Genomic DNA, 18,789 nt, shown 5'->3' on the forward strand with positions numbered 1-18,789 from the left:
GAAAAGGAGAAGGAAAAGGAGAAGGAGAAGGAAAAGGAGAAGGAGATGCAGAAGAAGATGTAGATGCAGAAGGAAAAAGAATTGATGAAAAAGAAAAGGAAGGAGGAAGAGGAGAAAAATAATGGGAGATAATTTAGTTTTTTACTATATTTTTAAAGGCAAAATTAGACGGAAGGACTATTTTGTTGACAGAGAGAAAAGATAAGGACGTTTTAATAAGTTTCTAAAAATATAAGAACTGACTTATTAATAATAACAATATTCAGGGACTAAATTGTAAATCTTCCTTGTACAAAAGTCATCAACAACATAGAAACATGATCATGATTCAGTAAAGAATCAGAGATCTTCCCAACATCAATGAATATAAGTATTTCTAACTGTCTTAATTGACAAGAGTTTATCTCGTAATAGGTTGCAACCAAATCTTCCAATCAAATTCAACTGCATCAATCCAATGGCGACTAACATTAACAGAAACCATAAACTTCATCAGCCAGGACACCCAGCAAGGCAATGCTCGCTCTCGGTTTTGGAAAGAAAAACTTTAAAATGCTCTACTTCGTAACATTCAAGTCTCCAAGGGCCGTTAACCTTTATCCCTAATGCAACAACTATCCTGTTGCTATACAGAAACGCCTCTGATTAATTAAACTATAATAGTATGGAGAATCAACTGGTTATAAAAGATATGCTTGTCTCGCAAGTAATCCATCATTCACACCACATGAAAATCTCGTCTTAGGGTTATGAATTATCAGGATAAGCTTCTTTCTAACATACAATGGCATTACTACTATAAACACAGCAATTATTCTACACAATAGAAATAGCTAATTTCAAATGGCACACCCACAATCAGTGGCCAGGAGCACTACTTTCAAATGGACAAGATCTCACCCTATTGATGAAAACTATTGTCTCATCAGGAAGGACAGTTCTCCGGTTAACTAAATGAAACTTGCAGCATATGTAGGTTAAGTCTTTGTTCTGAGCATAGCTCATACTATGGTTAACCTTAAAAGAAGTGACTTGGAACATCATTCTAGGGCAATTGAACAACGTTAGATAGTACTTCTTAACTTGAGCGTAAGTACTTATCCATGAGAAATTATCTTTGACCTTCACTAATAATTCCAAAAGGATGTATTTTTCTTTCAACTTACCTAGTTGAAGCCTACATTGTTGAAACTACATTACAGCACCTCCCCTTTTTTCCTTCTTTCTCCACTATTGTTCATTCTTCAATCGCTTTGTACTCTTACCTAACAAGCATCACTCTTATCCTCAAAACAGGACTCTGAAAATAGCAAGAAAATAGTGAATTTAGGCTTTAGGCTATCAGAACTCTTTAACATGTCAAAAGCCTGCAGACCACAGCCTTCATCCCACAAACCACCTTTTAAAGTAGATCAAATAGTCTTATTTGAACAAAATATCAAATTAAAGGATCTGCTCGCAAAACTCATTCGTTTGTAGACAAACTCAAATAGACAAATTGTGGAACGAATTGCAAGTTAAACAACAAAAAGATGTCATACCTAAAATAACACAGCATGATTTGAACTTTATAATATAAGGCCAGGGAGATAAATTTAGGGAAGTTAGAAATTTTACATGTGTTGAATCCCACGTCGGTTGTGGAAAAGGGTATTGTGCCCCTTGTATGGGCCAAGGGCATTCCTCCCCCTTGAGCTAGGTTTTGGGGTGAGTTAAGCCTGACCCAAATTTAACATGATATGAGAGCCTCCCATCTGATGTTGGGCCTCTTGAGCTAGCTTTTGGGGTGAGTTAATCCTAACCCAAATTTAACGACATGCAATACTGTCAATGGAAACTAACATGCATAGAATATAATACCAAACATACTGAGATCTCCCAACAGTCAACATGTCTTGACAACAAAGAGTCTTCATAATCCAACAATCAAAACCCAAGTAAAATTCAACAACCCTGTACAGGGCCAAGAAAGACATTGCTTCATGTATCTAAAATATTTAATTCATTCTACACGAAAAAGTTGCATCTTGGAATTTTAAAAAAAGGAACTATCAGGAGAGCAATTACAGGCCTATAAGCTATAATTGCATCATTGCTATTCGCCATCAGTGGAAGCTCCCGCCGATTAGCAAAAGTGCCTAATTTTAAATGACAGTTGCACACCATGTAGAAAATAAGTCTAAAATGGACATGGTCCTCCCATATTCTTCCTATAAGGCTCCATACTGTGGTCTCGACCTTATCAACTTCAAGACAGCCTATATATCAACAATTTATTTTCCCTAGTTTTTGCCTCTCATCTAACACAACAGCTCATTTCTACGATGTCCTGAAACAGCTGGTGTTCAGACATCTCATTATAACAGAGTGTTTAGATCTCCACTTCTCTTCAGCACACCTAAAAAACTTGAGGGCCACATGGTAACTTCATTCAAAACAGAATAACCATTATCCCATTGCTTACAGTTAAAGCTGATGGGCAAGAGATTAATAATCACAAATTCTAACTTTATCCTGCTGTTTAACATCAAAGCAACAACTGTGTAATTCACTAAGCCGCTCAATATAAAAATTTTCTGCAAATACATCCACTTTTACTTCCTAAAACGTAACACCGAAGTAACTTATCCATGCACCCAATATTTTCAGGTTTTTTTACAGGGAAAATTGAGCAAACTAATTATCAATTGAAATTGAATAATTGATAGCAAGAAGCACCTTTACTTTCTGCATCCACAGCTCCTCCAGTGCCATTTTGCAGTAGTTATCATTATCAAATGTTTAGTTTCTTGTCCTAAGATGGGATAAGCACGTAGCTAAGAATACTAATTCAAATAGCAGGTAAAAACACCTTCAGAAGGAAAAGGAGGGCCCAAATGAACGGGAAAAAAAGAAGCAAGAAGAAAAAGGTCAGTTTTGGAATTTATAGCACATTATATGATGGCAGATATGTCCTCGTAGTAAAACAACAGAAAAGGGCGATCAAGTGCATAAAGCATCCCCCATTATGGGATCTGGGAGTCGATAGACACAGCCTTACCCTATACACTTTGCTTTACAGAGAGATTTTTCCAGGACTCAAACTCGTGACTGGTCACAAATAAAGTAACCATACGGTTACATCAAAGCCACCCTCTACTCATAAAAAAAGAATTACTGAAAGGATTTCTTTTTTCCTCTCGTGCTATATGATAATAAATTACAATATATGAGAAATTACCTACATCAAATGGTAACATAGCCTACAGGAACTAACCTGTGAAACACAGTTCAGGGCGTCAACAATAAATATAAAAATTACCTACAGCAGCAAAATGCTTGCCACAAATGGGCGTGTGCAGAACTGATAAAAGAATATCACATGAATATAACCCAAAATTTTAAAAAATAAAATTTGCAATAAGTTATTTCAACTAAATGAAAAGAAAGTGAGGGAGTTAATGAAAATTAGTTAATTAAGTTCTAATAACTTCTCACCGATAGTACTGAAATATAAAAAGACCACAAAGGAAAAAAAAAAAAAAAAAAAAAAGAGCTCATACCAAAACTGTAAAGGATGAAAATAATCTACATTGTTTCTGCTAAAAGCTTCGCATTTCACTTCAATTCAGCTGAAGCCAACTGACCTTTCTTGTGCTTATTCTGTTTAATACCATGCTCTTTTTTTGTTTTTTCTACATTTTTCTTTTGCTTGACGCCATCCCCTTTCTTCACTTTAGTCTTCTTCTCATTTTTCTCTTTGTCTCCCTTCTTTCTCTTCTTAACCTCTACTTCAGCAGAACTAGTTTTACCCTCATTATCATCATAATCAATACCAACATCTCCTTCACTATCCAACTCAATATCATCGTCATTCACATTGTTATCCATATACCTAATCTCATGTATCCTTCCCTTCTTCTTTTTCACTTTCTCCTCCTTAACCATCTCTTCCTCAAATTCTTCCGTCTTTTTCTCCTCCTCTTTAACCCCTTCAATCTTCAACTTAAAATCAGGAAGCGCCTGATAAACGGGCAAAGCCAAGCTATTAAGCAACTTCAAATGGAAAGACCTAATACCACCCCACTTCCTAGGCACAATCTCCGCAATCCCATTTATTGCAGCCACAACATTATTTACTATCTCCTCTCTCCCCATTGAAATCTTTCCTACTTTAACGACACTACAAGTCCCAGTCCTCAAAAACAACAAAGCTGACCCACATGTTTTCTCAATCTGCTCCTTCCAGTTCTTGTGCTTCAAATCCACTGCCACCGGAATCTTCTTCTTCTTAAAAAACTGCTTCCCCAACATCTTAGGCAAGAGAGGGATCACCCTTTTATCTGCGAAGAACATATCATACGAATCACATAGTTTCCTTTTCGCCTCAAAAGGACGATAATCAGTCTTGAGCTTGGAAAGCTTGATGATTTTGGAGATGGGTATGTTGTCGTTTTGGATCTTCTTCCTACAAGCGTCTTTGGTAAGGCCGGATTTGGGTCTGTCATCGATGATTAAGCACAGCTCTGAGTTGTCGTTTTGAGGGTTAAGTAAGGGGTTAGGGAGGGAGATTTTGTGGGCATTGATGCGGCTCACACCCTTTTGTGGGATTTTTTTAAGGGTTAAAATTAGGTATACGAATTCATCGTGTTCAAGCAGTTGAGGTTTTTGAGTCTCGGATTTGGCAGTTCGCCATTTCAGGAGAGCGTTTACAGCTTTGTCTACTGTTTTGGGGCTTACAGTAGACAAAGGTGCCGGAGCGGCCATTGATGACTACAGGGAAAGCGGGGGAGGGAGAGAGATAGAGCAAACCTATGCTCCAGCAGTCCTTAAGCAGAGACAGAGGCGCGGCTTTGAAGAGAAGAGAGCAATGAGGATATTTCAGGGTACGAAAAGGAAGGAGGAGGATCCCGCTGTAGGGTTTAGACCACAGACTCGGGGAGCTTCCATCGTTATATCTGACGGTGTCGTTTAGGTGGAGTTTTTTTTTTTTTTTTGGGGGGGGGGGGAGGAAAGTCGAGTTAAAAACTTAAAATGCCTTGGCATTTTTAAAGGATAAATAAAAGAACAAAAATACTAAATGATTTTTAATTTATAAAAAATAAAAGAAAATATTTTCTTAGATAGTAAAGTGTTTAGATTTAAATGTAAAGTTTAAGATTTGATTTGGTAAAAAAATATTTAATTTGAGTTTACTTAATTTTGATGGAAAATTTAAGGATTAATTTAGAATTTTGCCAAAAAAAAAAAAGGTATTAATTGTGAACTGTTGAGAGTTCATTGAGTAGCCGTTATGTTACTAAGTAGGTGGTATAATTTTTGGAGGGCTCATAGTAAGAGATAAAATCTATTTGCCATCACATATCTCCCATTTTGTCTCTTTGATTTATGTTTTCCTTTGTCATTTAAATCTTGTGGTAGTTAATCTTAGTTTGGCTAAGGTTTATTCTTCTATTTTTTATGATTATTTATTTGACATGCAAGGATCGAGAAGAACAACTGTAGCTGGAGTCAGTGGATCCACTATACAATATGGTTGGATCAGGGTCATATGACTTCCAACATGTTTTTGCAACTAAAGTGGGCTGGGTCTTTTGCTGAGTTGGATCATTCCTTTTCAAATCATGGGCTAACTTGGTGTTGATGGACTAGTGTTTTTCTTATGGCCTATGGGCCAGTATACCCTATTTCGGTTGACTTTTAGGCTTATTTTGCTTGTAATGTTCAGAATCTTCAAATGTGCTTTTATGGGGAGTAAGAATTTGAAATCTCAACTTTTGTGATGTTGCAAAAGCAAAAAAATCCCTTAATTTTCATCTCACTCAAATATTTCATTTGATGGGACTTAGCAATTTGTCATAGTAAATCTTGAAATATGATATACATAATGTACATACTTCTAATGTAACATAATTGTGCATATGATAGAGAAAATGAAGGTCCTCTTAAAAATTGAGGATGTTAATTTTACTCTAGCTGATGAGAAAGTATGTTGAGGAGGGAGACTCTAGTATGGATCAAGTGCCTAAACAAGCATTCCAACTCATTTTCAAATTCATGGATACTGATATCCAAAGTTTCCAGCATTTTCTGTGCACCTTCTATCTTCTGTGGCTCTAAATCTTTGCTTGGGCTCGTCACCAGCAGGTTGGTAAGTGCAAGATCCACATTCTCTAACTCATTCATCTTCTCTGGTTGCCCTTCACATGCTACGGCTGATCTTTTATGCACCAATTTTGACAGCAAAGACCATTTACTGTGCTTTGGTTTCAGGACTGGTACAGAGAGGAACAAAAACAACGAACTAAAGATGGAAATGGTGATCCAGCTTGCCTCTCTAAGAGCTTTCACTACTGCAGATAGATAATGATCATTTGCAGTTAGAAGAGAAGGCTCTGCAGAAATGCTATCCTTCTGCTTTAACGATGCGAGAGACTTTGCTGTCTCCTTTTTCATCTTCTTTCTACACAAAATGTAAGCATTGATATTGTTTTCAATGCTCGAGTCTCCTCCACCTTTGTATCTTCGAAGTGCTGATTGAAGATCTCGAACACTTTCTTTCATCAATGAAATAGCATCTATCGTGAAACTACATACATCTAAGTACCTAATCAAATCATCTAACATATCACCTACCCATTTCTCCTCTTGTTGTTGTGCTAGAGCTTGCTGGGTGGATGTCAAATTTAGCAGATCTTCTATGCATCTGTATATCTCTCCAAGACTAGAAAGACCAGCATGGATTGTTTCTGCATTCGCCAGTGATGTGTCCCAATAACTAAGCTTGTTCAGCTCTTCTTCAATTCTGCATATTTTAGGATGAGATCTAGCAGGAAAGCTAATTGAGCGAACATTGTAAGAACGAGTAGGCTTTGGAGAGAAAGCAGGCATAGTTACTCTCACTGAGGTTAAACCTGAAGCAGCTTGAATGGATTTATGATCAATTAGCAGATATTTATACTACTCCAAATCAGTGAAGATGGAATTGAAGACCAACGTAGCAGGCAGGTGGAGATTGTCCTATGGAATGGCATTGGTTGTCATGTTTTGCACAAACGATAAAAGGACAAATTCTTATATTTAATGCAATCTTGAAATTGCTATTTCAATACAATGTATCTCACTGTTGCAATTGTTTTTCTTTTTCTTTTCTAAATATTTCAAGGATTATTTTTCTCTCCTTCTCATGCACCGCCTTTTCCCCACCGCCAAAATCTGGCCCTTTCTGTAGTTCAGTGGATGGAAATTGATATCTTCACTGAAGAATTATCCTTCCAAGTTCCCTAGATATGGCGAACCTTGAGACTCTAGATCTTGAGATCTGGGAAGATTAGGAACCTTAATTATATATTACTCAAAGGTTCAAAATTTAGATGCATATGGTGGTTAGCATTAGCAAATATAAAGATAATATGATTAGTTTATTTCTCCACGAGTAGCATTGTTTCCCCCTTCACTTCATGGATTGCTATCTACCTGACAAAAGTTCGGTACTTGATTATATAATTATGATGTACAGATCATATGATCTGTACTTGATCTACGAACCAATCCTATTTCGTTACTGTTTCTGATAATGTACGCCCTACGTATTGATGCTATTTTGTCCTTTATTAGGTCTCTATTATCTTAAAAAATTTTAATCTGATAAAATATTATTTCGGTAATTTTAAATATTAAAAGTATTTAATATTCTCCATTAAAGTAAAATTTAAAATTAATATAAGAATAAAAATATTTTTAATATTTAACAAATATTTTATTGAAAAATATATTATGAAGTCAGTATCTATCCAAAGTTCATTATTTTATTCAATCTAATCTAAAAAAATCAAATTAATTTTATTTAGATGATAGTGAGCATCTTGAACTTTTTTTTTTTTTTTTTTTAAATACAGTGGATTCTAAAACTTTTTAGCTACTGCTGGCCTTCCCTTGGAAAAGAAACCAAAAAAAAAAAAAGTTAAAAATTTTCACCAGATAACAAGCATCTTATCGAACCGCGAACCACGTGTTGGAGTAAAGGATAATCAAACATAAAATCACTGAAACTTCTTTGTTAAAGTATGATTACCCTGGCTTGAGTTCCACGTTGATGGCTTCGTCTTCAACACGTATCTAAAGGCAAAATAATAGGAAATGAACAAGTAAACCAAGAATAAATCGCCAAGCCTTGATAAAACACGTATGTGGAGATTCACGCTCAGAATAATTAATTTATGAGCCATTCATGAAAAACGACAGCAAATTGTTATATACTACATTGTTCTGCCATCTTTGCCTGATACAAAAATTGCATTAGCCCATCCACTGGTTCCAAATTCTTGGTAAACTTTATCAATCAGATTAGAGATTCAGAAGGAAATTTTAGGGGTCAAGTTCTTTCTTCTCACTATTTCTTTTGGCTATCTTGTTGTTTTCATTGACAATGGGAAGTAAAAAAGAAAAGAAATTAATCATCATCGTCATGGACAGCAAAACTTTTCTATATTTCATTATACAGATATAAAATTTGATTTATGTACATATATAGGTTCGGCAGATCTTCTAAAATTTTGATGCCTTTCCCGGATTTTGTTTAGAAATCAGTAGTGTTAAGGCTCTATTGAGAGATTATGTTCAAAATGAAGGCTCTTGTTTTAATCAAGTTCCTGAACACATTCTCCAAGCAATTCTCAATATGTTCAACGCTGGCCTCCAAAGCCTCCAACCTTTGACGCGCAATTTGAATATTAACGAGATGAGGCCTCTCGCTTAATGCAGCATCAACGCTTTCTAAATGATTCTCAATTTCTTGCTTTTCTTCACATGCTATTGTTCCCTTGTGCATCCACTTCGAAACAGTAGACCATCTACTTCGTTTTGGCTTCGATGTTGACAAGAACAAGAAAAGGGATCGGAAGATAGAAATATTCATTGCAATGACTTCTTCAAACAATCGAATCAAGTGGTTATCTTCAAGTGCAGATGCCTTAACTTTGCTCTCCATTTGCTTCAATACAGCAATATACTTCTTCGCCCCCTTATTTATCTTGTTTCTGAAGCAAGTATAATTAGCTACACTTTTTTCGATGCTAGAATCTTCTTTTCTCCTCCGAAGGGCAGATTGAAGAGCTTGAACTTGCTCCTTGAACTGTAACATCAAGTCCCTTGTAAGATTTCCAAAATCCTCACTGATCCATCTGATAAATTGTCAAGACATTTTCCATTTTGACAGTGAGAGAAGGCATCCTGTGCTGATGACATGCTGAATAGATCATTCACTTCTTTGTACAAGTCTTCTAGTCCTGACAGGCCAATGAAAATTGACCCTGATGTAGAAGTTGATGACGCCTCCCAAGTTTTGAGCTTGTTCAGCTCTTCTTGTACTCTAAGGGTGGTGGGATGGGATCTTGAGGGCAGGCTAACTGATCTCACATGGTACCTATTAGCCATGGCTGTTCTTAGCTTTTTTTCACAGGAAAGCTTGATTGTAGATGGTTTAACAATTCATATGAGTTTGTATATATAGGGATGGATGAGTTATTGATGTGAATTAATGTGGTGGCGAGCATGTGAAGCCAATGTGGTGTCTCCTTCAAATAAGGTTACCATGTCACATCTTTGGGCAGCATAGGTTCAATTATGAGATGCTTTTAGTTTTGAAGTTCTCTACAATTCTGGTATGGGTATGAGTTGTCCTGCTATTTTGTCATTTGTGTGTTTGGTATGAAGATAACTAGATGAGTCATCCCAGTTTTGCCTCTTCTGCTGCCACATTAGTACATTATCTTCTCCAATTTCTAGTATAAAATTTGCAGCTGAGATCAAGCACTAAACAAATATAAAACTAGATCTGTAATACACACACGAGATTTGTAAATAAATGGTGTCTAGAATATTAGGTGTGCAAGAGGCGTTATTCTATACCTGTTGCACGAGTGGTTTTCAATCGTTTTGAAGCTTGATCACCAGAAAAAGGTCTGCAATTGGGAGCATTGGTAGATTAAGTAACACTTCCTTTTTTTTCCTTTTTTCCCAATTAGCAGAGTCTCAATATATCAAAGGAAAGATTAGAATAAGCATTTAACTGTTGCAAAAGTATATGTAATTAAATCAAAAGCATGCTTAACCCTAAAATTATAACAAGAGCCCATTATTCCTTGGATGATAATATAATCCAAGGATATGTTTATCAGGTAAATTAAATTTATGATTTACTATCAACACAATTTAAAATTATAACAAGAGTCGGTGAGCTTGGCACAGTTCAACCAGATAGCAAGTGCAGAAGGAAATTTCAGGGAAGAGTCTTTTTTTTCTTACCATCTTATAATTGATATAGAGAAAGCAAGAAAATAAATCATCACAAAAATGGACCATAAAGTCTTTTTGTATTTCGTTGTATTAATCACAATATTTGACTTATATACATAGCTCTGGATTTGAAAATTGAACCACTGGCAGATCCTCTAAAATTTGGATGCCTTTCCAGGATTTGGGTAGAGATCAGTAGTATGAAGGGTTTATTGGGAGATGATGTTCAAAATGGTGGCTCTTGTTTTAATCAAGTGCTTGAACACACTCTCCAAGAAATTCTCAATGTCTTGAATGCTGATCTCCAAAGCCTCCAGCCTTCTCTGTGCAATTTGCATCTTCTCAAAGTGAGGCCTCTCGCTCAATGCAGCGTCAACACTTTCTAACTGATTCACAGTTTCTTGCTTTTCTTCACATGCTTGTGCTCCCTTGTGCATCAACTTCGAAACCATAGACCATCTACTTTGTTTTGGCTTTGAAGTTGACAAGAATAAGAAAAGGGATTGGAAGACAGAACTATTTATTGCAACAACTTCTTTAATCAATTGAATCAAGTGATGATCTTGAACAGGAGATGACTTAAGTTTGCAGTCCATTTGCTTCAGTACAGCAATGGACTTCTTTGCCTCCTTTTTCATCTTATTTGTGAAGCAAGAATAACTAGCTATGCTGCTTTCAATGCTAGAATTTCCTTTTCTCCTGCGTAGTGCAGATTGAAGAGCTTGAACTTGCTCCTTAAATTGCAACATTACATCCCTTGCAATTCCACAAATATCTAAAATCCTGACAGATCCATCCAACAAATTATCAAGACACTTTTCGTTTGGATAGTGAGAGATGACTTCTTGTGTTGATGACATGTTGAGCAGATGGTTGACGCCTACGCACAAGTCTTCTAGTCCTGACAGGCCAATGCAAATTGACTCTGATGAAGATGTTGATGATGCCTCCCATGTTTTGAGCTTGTTCAGCTTTTCTTCGAGGCTAAGGGTTGTAGGATGAGACCTCGGAGGCAAGCTAATTGATCTAATTTCGTACTTGCTAGCCATAGCTGCTCTCTTCTTTTGTTTTCACAAGAAGCTCTAAACAGAAAGGTTGATGATCGGATGGTTTAGCCAACTACAGGCATCTGTATATATAGGTGTTCAGGAATATATCTATATATCAGAGAGAAGAGTAGTTCTGTGAATGTGGTGAGCATGTGAAGCCAATGTGGAATCTCCTTTGAATATGGTTACCATGTCACGTCTTTGGCCAACATAGCTCCAATAATGCAACTCTTTTAGCTTTAAAATCCTCCAGAATCAAGGTATGGGTATGAGTTGTCCTGCTTTTTTGTCATTTATGTGTTTGTTATGAAGATAACAAGATGACTCTATTGCCTCTGCTACTGCCACATTACCCTCTCCAACTTCAATTATAGCATTATATGGCTTTGATATCTCCAAAAATATACAAATGTAGATCTGCAGTACATATGATATTTGTACATGATTATAATATTAGGATTAAACGTGGCTTCAGGTATTACTCTATTGGGTGCGCACGAGTGGTTTCCATTCTTTATTGATCTCCATTGCTTAGCAATTTAATTGCCTCAATTTTCTCCGTAATCGTGCATAGAGGTCGCACGTGTGCTTGCTCTTTACTTTTTGCTGCTCGAAGAAATAAGGTGTAGTGTGCAGAATGAGTAATATAGGAAAACATCGTTGAGCCCAAGGCGTCCTTCCCTAGTAAGCTCTGAAGTTTTAAGAAAAATATTGACAAGAGAATATAATTGATAATTTTCGAAAAGTTATTTTATTGTTAAAGCATTCCGTAACTGATTCCAGTTTAATATCATAGTGATATAAGAAATCTAGAGGTAGGCCTGGCCACCAGTCCCAGTCCGTGCTTCTTTTGGGCTTGGCACAGGAATAGACTGGTTGGGTTATGAATTATGCTACCAAACAATTTTGATGTAGTTTAATTTTGGTTTTGATTTTAATTTTTGAAGGTTTTAGTTTTTATTCAATAACAATTTGGTTCACATGGCGCCCTGGGATTTTTTTTTTCTTTAAAAAAAAAATTGATTCGCTTATGGTAACCAAATTGACAAACCCTTTTAGATTCGGAAGTGGGTATTCAAATTCAAACCAAATTTTGAACATGTGAGGAGACTAGACCATTATCATTGATGAAATGAAAATGAAAGGCCGGTGAGGAATCTCTATCAAATTGTTATTTTGACACATGTTGGCCCAGCATTTATGTTTTTTAAGTTTTGATGGTTGTGGAATGGCCTAACATCCCAATTTGCCTCCCAACTGCCACGTTACCTTGGGCCGTTCCAAATATAATAGGGTAGATGATGAATCCTAAGGAAATGCGACCTGCTCGGTTTGTCTCAATTTGGAGAAATCGGGCAGAAAAATTACTAAATAATTCAAGCTCCAGAGATACTCTTGAAATAAAGAAAGTATATGGGTTTCGAATTTCAAGATCATTATTGCAAGTCAAGCCATTTTTCTATTGTGTGCACGAGTGGTTTGTATTCCTTTTGTCTGTTAATGCTCTACCAAATTTCATTATTTAAATGCATTAAGCAATTTTATTTTTTCCTTTTCTCAACTAGCGTACGCAGAAAGACATGTTTGCTGCTTGCGGTGTCAACACATGTATTCACCTGCTACTAATTGTTTGTAGGTTAAAACTGCGAAAATACTGCAAGTGAAATCAGTTTGTGGCTTCTGGGGCAGGTGCTGCTCTCTTATACACCAGATGATGGGGCTTGTGCAGCAGTAGCAAGAACTAGTTGCGGGTTCCCGCTAGCCGCCCATGGAACAAAGCCATACTGTTCAAATGTAAGCCTTAACTCTCAATTAACGGGACATAATGAAACTTTGCATAAAACTGCTAATTGCATTTCTTGATTGATGAACCGAGATTCAGGGGTTAATAGATAAGATGAGTTCACCTGGAGAATGTTTCGATTTGATAAATAAATCAATAAATTAAAATCAATTTAATAATCAAATCAATAAATTAGAATTGATTTAATGAGGAATTGAAATTAGTTTAAAAAAGAGTAAATAGAGAAAATAAATAAAAGTTAATGAATAAGGTGTTAAGTTTATAAAGGTCAGGTATATTGAGGGAGAAAAATGGTAAATTGAGTGAGTGAGGAATGTTTTAAATTTAGGTTAAATATATGTATTGCGGTAATTTGATGATTCATCGATTTTGGGCTGAGATTTTTTTTTTAAATGTGTCAAGAGATTAATTAATAATGAGTAATTAGTTAATAAATGCAGATTCGACTAATTAATATTTTGTATCGTTACATTTATGATCTCGAAAATATACTAAAACGATGATTGGTTTACAATAGCTCGGCATTTAATTCTGATTTTTTCAGATCGTGTTCGGCCTGTGTAAACCCATAAATACGTGTTTCGATTAAGGACCCTTATGTTTTATACATTATCAACCATCATACAAAATAATTGAACGTAAGCTATTAAAAACATATATATATATATATATAAAAGGAATCTACCCTTTTCAATAATTCCTGAAGCAAATAGAGGGAAAGTAGACTGACATTTAACGCAAAGAACTGGGAATCACACAGCAACAGTTCAGCAGCTTCGTTTTGCCTCTGTAAGCTGGTGGCTCTATGTGGTCTGGGATTAGATCAAAAGTCTTTTTGGATACTTATGGAATCTTCACAGAGAATTGACAAATCTTACTAAATGGTTTTAGAACACAGTCAAATTTAGTTTTAGCTTATTATTCAGTTCTTAGGTAGAGCCATGAATCCTGCAAAATTACGATACTCATTACAGTACTACTAGCACTAACAAGAAATTGGCAACAATAGAACCACTCTTAACTTCAGTAGTTTGGTTTGTACATTTTGGATGTCAATTCTGGAAACCAGGTGAAATTTCCAGCTATTTCAAATCCTCTAAAATGTGGATGCCATCATCAATCTATGATTTACAAATACGAGATCACTACTGAGTGAGGATGTTGAGTAGAGACACCCTATTTTGTACTAGACACCTAGATGTACATTCTAATTCAGCCTCAAGGCTATCAAGGCTAAGATTTACAGTCTCTAACATTCCCTTTATCTTTTGCACTTCAGCTTTGGGATCATTCGCCTGTGACTTCTCATGTAGAGAGAAAAGACAGAGATCTAAACTCTTCACCTCATTTATAATCTCCAGTCCTTTATCAGCGGAAGATGATCTTAATTGCTTTAGTTTTGAAACTAACGACCATCTACCTTTTGTTGTCTTCATTTCTGGCATTGAAAAAAATAACAGAAAAGACTGGAAAATGGATATGGCAATGCTGCTTGATTCTCTTATAACTCTTATTATCTCCAATAGGTGTTGGTCTGCATCGATTGCAGACGAGCAACCAACTTTGCTTTTCAATTTTTTCAGAGATAGAAGGCACTTGGAAATGTCCTTTTGCACCTTATTTCTTGAGCTAACGTAGGCATAAATGTGTTCTTCACTGCCTGAATTTCTTCCTTTTCTGCGAAAAGCTGACTGAAGGGTTAGGACATGTTCCTTCATCATCAGCAACATGTCCTTTGCAGTGCAACATGTATCTATCAATGTGAGCGATCCTTCAAGAGCTTCTTCCACTAGCTTCCCACTTTGATGGCGAAGAATAGCTTGTTGAGCGAGTGGAGACTGCAAAATCTCGTCGACACAGTTGTACAACTCTGCAAGACCAACAAGACCAATTTGAATACTATCTGCTCCAAAGGGTGCTGTTTCTGAAGCTGATAGTATCTGCCAGGTTTTTAGGTGATTAAGTATTGCATCAAATTTGAGAAAAATGGGGTGTTCCCTAGACGGCAAGCTAATAGTCCTAACAGGAAGATGCAGGCAAGGAGATGCAGATGAGCCTACCATTTTAGTTGCAAAAGCCAAAATAACTCGGATGCAAAAAGGGTATGTTAATGACTAGCTTCCTCAATCTATATATTGGAACATAATGTTGTAAGCATTACTGATTCTTACAAGAAAAATGCATGTGATAACCATGTGAATTACCCTGCTTTCTGACGACTTTGCACGTTTTTCTCCAACAATGTGCAACATCTAATTCTTTCTTTAATCTTGTGCTTCTGTTATAGGAAATGATAGCAATTTGATTAATTTTAAATAAAAATACAGGCTACAGGCAAAAGAAAAAGATGTGTGCCTCCTTGCCTCCCCTATCATTGGTAGTACCGTCCTCCCGAGCCACAACTTCGTCCTATTCATTGAACAATAATGTGTTTGATTGAAAACCATTTTCAGACATCATTAAGCTTTGTCAGGAGAGACTGTTTAACCATTTAGAATCCATTGCTGGCCACGAATCTAGGCTCATGTTAAGATCAACGAAGGCAATTAGCAATGTTAATTCCCAATTGCATTTATGTATTGAAAATCATATGCATAGTACCGTAGGTACAGTTGGTGTCCTCGGCAGACACGGAGGCATTGTTCTTTTTATCTAATCGGAACCGAGGATACAGTACAGAAAATTATGTTAAAGATTGCAACTTGCTAGAATGACATGAAGAAAAAAATTTAGACAATTGCATCGGAATACCATACACCTCATGTAGGCATCACATGCCAATAATGACATGATTCTTCTTGTCTCCTGTGGTTTTCAGAAATCTGAACGCAACCCTTTTATTTTTCAAGCCGTACATTGTACATTGTACATGAAACTATTGTCCCTGTGAATTGTATTCTGAGAGAAAGAATCAGCTTAGGTGCCAAGCCCCCAAATCTTTATCAAAGATTCTGTTTTAGCCTCCCTCTAGGTGCATGCAATCTTGACAAGTAAAGAAACCAAGAGTTTGTCATTTTTTTCAGTTTTGTAAAGCTATTACAAGTCATGATCACAGTTGACACAAGTGGCAAAAGCATTGTGGCAGAAATGGTTCAGCTTTATGTATAGTATAGTCTGTAGTTCAATTATTGAAGTTTCAATATAAAAAATACTAGTGAATTTGCGTCTATGCATAAACGCACATTTAATTTGCCTCAAAAAATTATATGCCAATTAGCAAATGGGATGATAGTGTCATAGTGATATTCCTTGCATATGTTAAGCTGTATAGGCCAATTAATTTGATTCCACTGGGACAATCCTCTGCCATGCTTAGCAGAAGCTAAGAAGCACAAAGCCGGCAATCCCAATTACTGGATTCTTTCTCCTCAAATATAGCGTTGTGTCTTCGTACAACATGTGACGAAGAGCTTACTCCTGTAATTTCTCGCATATGTCCTAATTAAGCAGAACAGCAACCATGGATATTGGCTCTTCGAGCACCATGTGATAATACTAGGTTTATGGATTAATATTCCCGTCAACTCCTGTTGCGCCGATTCTCTATGTGGACTAACTAAGATCATGTTATGTATGGATAATTTTCTGGCTAAATTAATAATGTTACTGAAGTAAATTATTACTTATGTTAATGTTATGTGCCACTCATCAGTTCTAAAAATGCACAACCAGTAACATCATAGGGTAGATGCGACTCGTATCCCACACTGGTGGAGATAGAGAAATTGAAAATTTTAAATTAATTATTAATTTATTATTTAAAGTAATTTAAATTTATTATTTAAAATTGAACTCATGCGTTTACATATTGGCTTTTCTGTAATTATTTTATTTTTTATTTACTCTGTTTAATATTTTGTTCTTTTCATAATTATTAGAGTAGATAATGTTAGCTATTCATTAAATCAGTTTTATTTTATCAAAAAAAATTTATAAACTCCCTTTACAATTGGTATCTTATTAAACTAAAATCTGAAATTGCAACTAAGGAACTATAATAGTAAGGAAGAAATTATTAAAAATAGAGAGTAAGGTAACTTGCATATATAGTGCAAAATATTGAAAGCCCAACTTACATATAGCCTCTACTTGAAAAGCCCAACTTAATAGTTGTATTAACGTATATTTGATTATCCTTAACCATTGAATTGTTGAACATGGACAAATCCAGTAAAATGTGGATGCCATGACCAGTTTGATATACAAAAATTCTATCTTCAGGCGGTAGCAAGATTTAGAAGGGACACCCTATTTTGGATTATGCATCTAAACAGACAATTTAATTTACACTCAAGGTCTTGGATGCTAACACCAAGCGTCTTCAATCTCTCTTTCACTTGCTGCACAACAAACACGGCATCATTATTTTTCTTTATTTGTCCATGAATGGAGCAGAGTGTTATATCAACTCTTCCCACCTCATTGAAAATCTTCTCACCTCTATCAGAAGCAAGCAACCCTGACCGTGTTAGTTTCGATATCAATGACCAGCCAAAAATGCTCGTCTTCGTCACCGGTGGAGCTAAGAATAACATGACAGATCGAAAGATGGTAACTGCGACGGCGTGAGTTTCTTTTATCAGTTTGATTACATAAGATAAATGATGCTCTTCGTTCAACGTAGGACAAGATAAGGCACTGTTTTCTAATTTCTTCAACGTTGCAAGACACTTGGTAATGTCTTTCTTTGCCCTCTTTCTGAAACTAATATAAGTTTGAACATCACTTTCAATGCTTGATGAATCTTTACCTTTTCTACGCAAAGCTGACTGAAGGTCTCGGATGTGTTCTTGCATCGCCATTAACATGTCTCTTGCAGTGCTGCAGATATCTATCAATCCCACGGAACCATCAAGTACCTCTTCAACCTCGTTTAAATTCTGAGGATGAAAAGCTTGTTGGGTTTGAGGAGAGTGAGTGAGTTCCTCAATGGAAATGAACAACTCTGCAAGCTTTGTTACGCCCAGTTGAATGCTCTCAGCTCCTAGAGAATTTGTAGTAGAATCAGATGATAAAATTTGCCTAGATTTAAGCTTGTTTAGCTCTGTCTCAATTTTGAGAGAATTGGGATGTAACCTTGAAGGCAGGCTAATGGACCTGACAGGAATGTGCACAGAATTCATTTCTTTCATTACTGAATACAACACTCAAATTTGCAGTTGAATGCTTTGAACGATGATTACGGTGTTGCCGTCTATTTATATGAAACCTTGGCTATTAATTTCTAGGCGAAGCACAGCAGCTAGGCATGTGAAAGCATTGTGGGTCATTCTACTATTGTAAGATCTTGTAACAACTTTAGCCAGCAATCTGCAACCAACGAAATTCTTATTTAATCTTAAGGCTGTGAGATGGCCAACGTAGAGGTTGGATTGATTTTTGTGGTGAACAAACACTGCACTAGGTCATGAAAGCTATATGCTCCCTTGCCGCCCTAATCATGAGTGCACTTTTGTCTTGATCAAAGATTCAATCATGTTATGGTAATTAGGTTGTGAACACGAAAGGCTGGCACTTTGCATGATTGTCTAATTTTCAGAGAATGCAGAGAAGGGTATCGAATCTCTTGACCAGGATATAATTTTTTTTTTAATTTTTTTTTTTATGAAGGATAAGAAAAAAAAGGTTAAGATTTTTGTATTATCATCTTTCTGGATCAGA

The 18,789-nt window shown here is 36.1% G+C and overlaps 6 protein-coding genes across 6 annotated transcripts; all 6 read right to left on the reverse strand.

Annotated features, from left to right (window-relative positions):
- Positions 1–3,418: 3,418 nt before the first annotated feature.
- On the reverse strand, positions 3,419–4,938 carry LOC110609844 (ribosomal L1 domain-containing protein 1). The gene has a single exon (XM_021749667.2). It carries the CDS (start codon positions 4,744–4,746, stop codon positions 3,598–3,600), a length of 1,149 nt encoding a protein of 382 aa, XP_021605359.1. The 5' UTR covers positions 4,747–4,938; the 3' UTR covers positions 3,419–3,597.
- A 706-nt stretch (positions 4,939–5,644) lies between these two features.
- On the reverse strand, positions 5,645–6,887 carry LOC110610152. The gene has a single exon (XM_021750027.2). The coding sequence runs from the start codon at positions 6,868–6,870 to the stop codon at positions 5,947–5,949; it is 924 nt and encodes a 307-aa protein (XP_021605719.1). The 5' UTR covers positions 6,871–6,887; the 3' UTR covers positions 5,645–5,946.
- Positions 6,888–8,455: 1,568 nt separating this feature from the next.
- LOC110603139 lies at positions 8,456–9,449 on the reverse strand. The gene has a single exon (XM_043953856.1). The coding sequence runs from the start codon at positions 9,119–9,121 to the stop codon at positions 8,582–8,584; it is 540 nt and encodes a 179-aa protein (XP_043809791.1). The 5' UTR covers positions 9,122–9,449; the 3' UTR covers positions 8,456–8,581.
- Positions 9,450–9,778: 329 nt separating this feature from the next.
- LOC110604753 lies at positions 9,779–11,707 on the reverse strand. The gene has a single exon (XM_021743047.2). The coding sequence runs from the start codon at positions 11,322–11,324 to the stop codon at positions 10,485–10,487; it is 840 nt and encodes a 279-aa protein (XP_021598739.1). The 5' UTR covers positions 11,325–11,707; the 3' UTR covers positions 9,779–10,484.
- Positions 11,708–13,967: 2,260 nt separating this feature from the next.
- LOC110608786 lies at positions 13,968–15,434 on the reverse strand. The gene has a single exon (XM_021748080.2). It carries the CDS (start codon positions 15,189–15,191, stop codon positions 14,274–14,276), a length of 918 nt encoding a protein of 305 aa, XP_021603772.1. The 5' UTR covers positions 15,192–15,434; the 3' UTR covers positions 13,968–14,273.
- Positions 15,435–17,345: 1,911 nt separating this feature from the next.
- LOC110603903 lies at positions 17,346–18,260 on the reverse strand. Its single transcript, XM_021741909.2, has one exon. The coding sequence runs from the start codon at positions 18,258–18,260 to the stop codon at positions 17,346–17,348; it is 915 nt and encodes a 304-aa protein (XP_021597601.1).
- Between the last annotated feature and the right edge of the window lie 529 nt (positions 18,261–18,789).

The sequence above is a fragment of the Manihot esculenta genome, chromosome 2 (genome assembly GCF_001659605.2).
Source record: "Manihot esculenta cultivar AM560-2 chromosome 2, M.esculenta_v8, whole genome shotgun sequence".
Classification (NCBI taxonomy): Eukaryota; Viridiplantae; Streptophyta; class Magnoliopsida; order Malpighiales; family Euphorbiaceae; genus Manihot; species Manihot esculenta.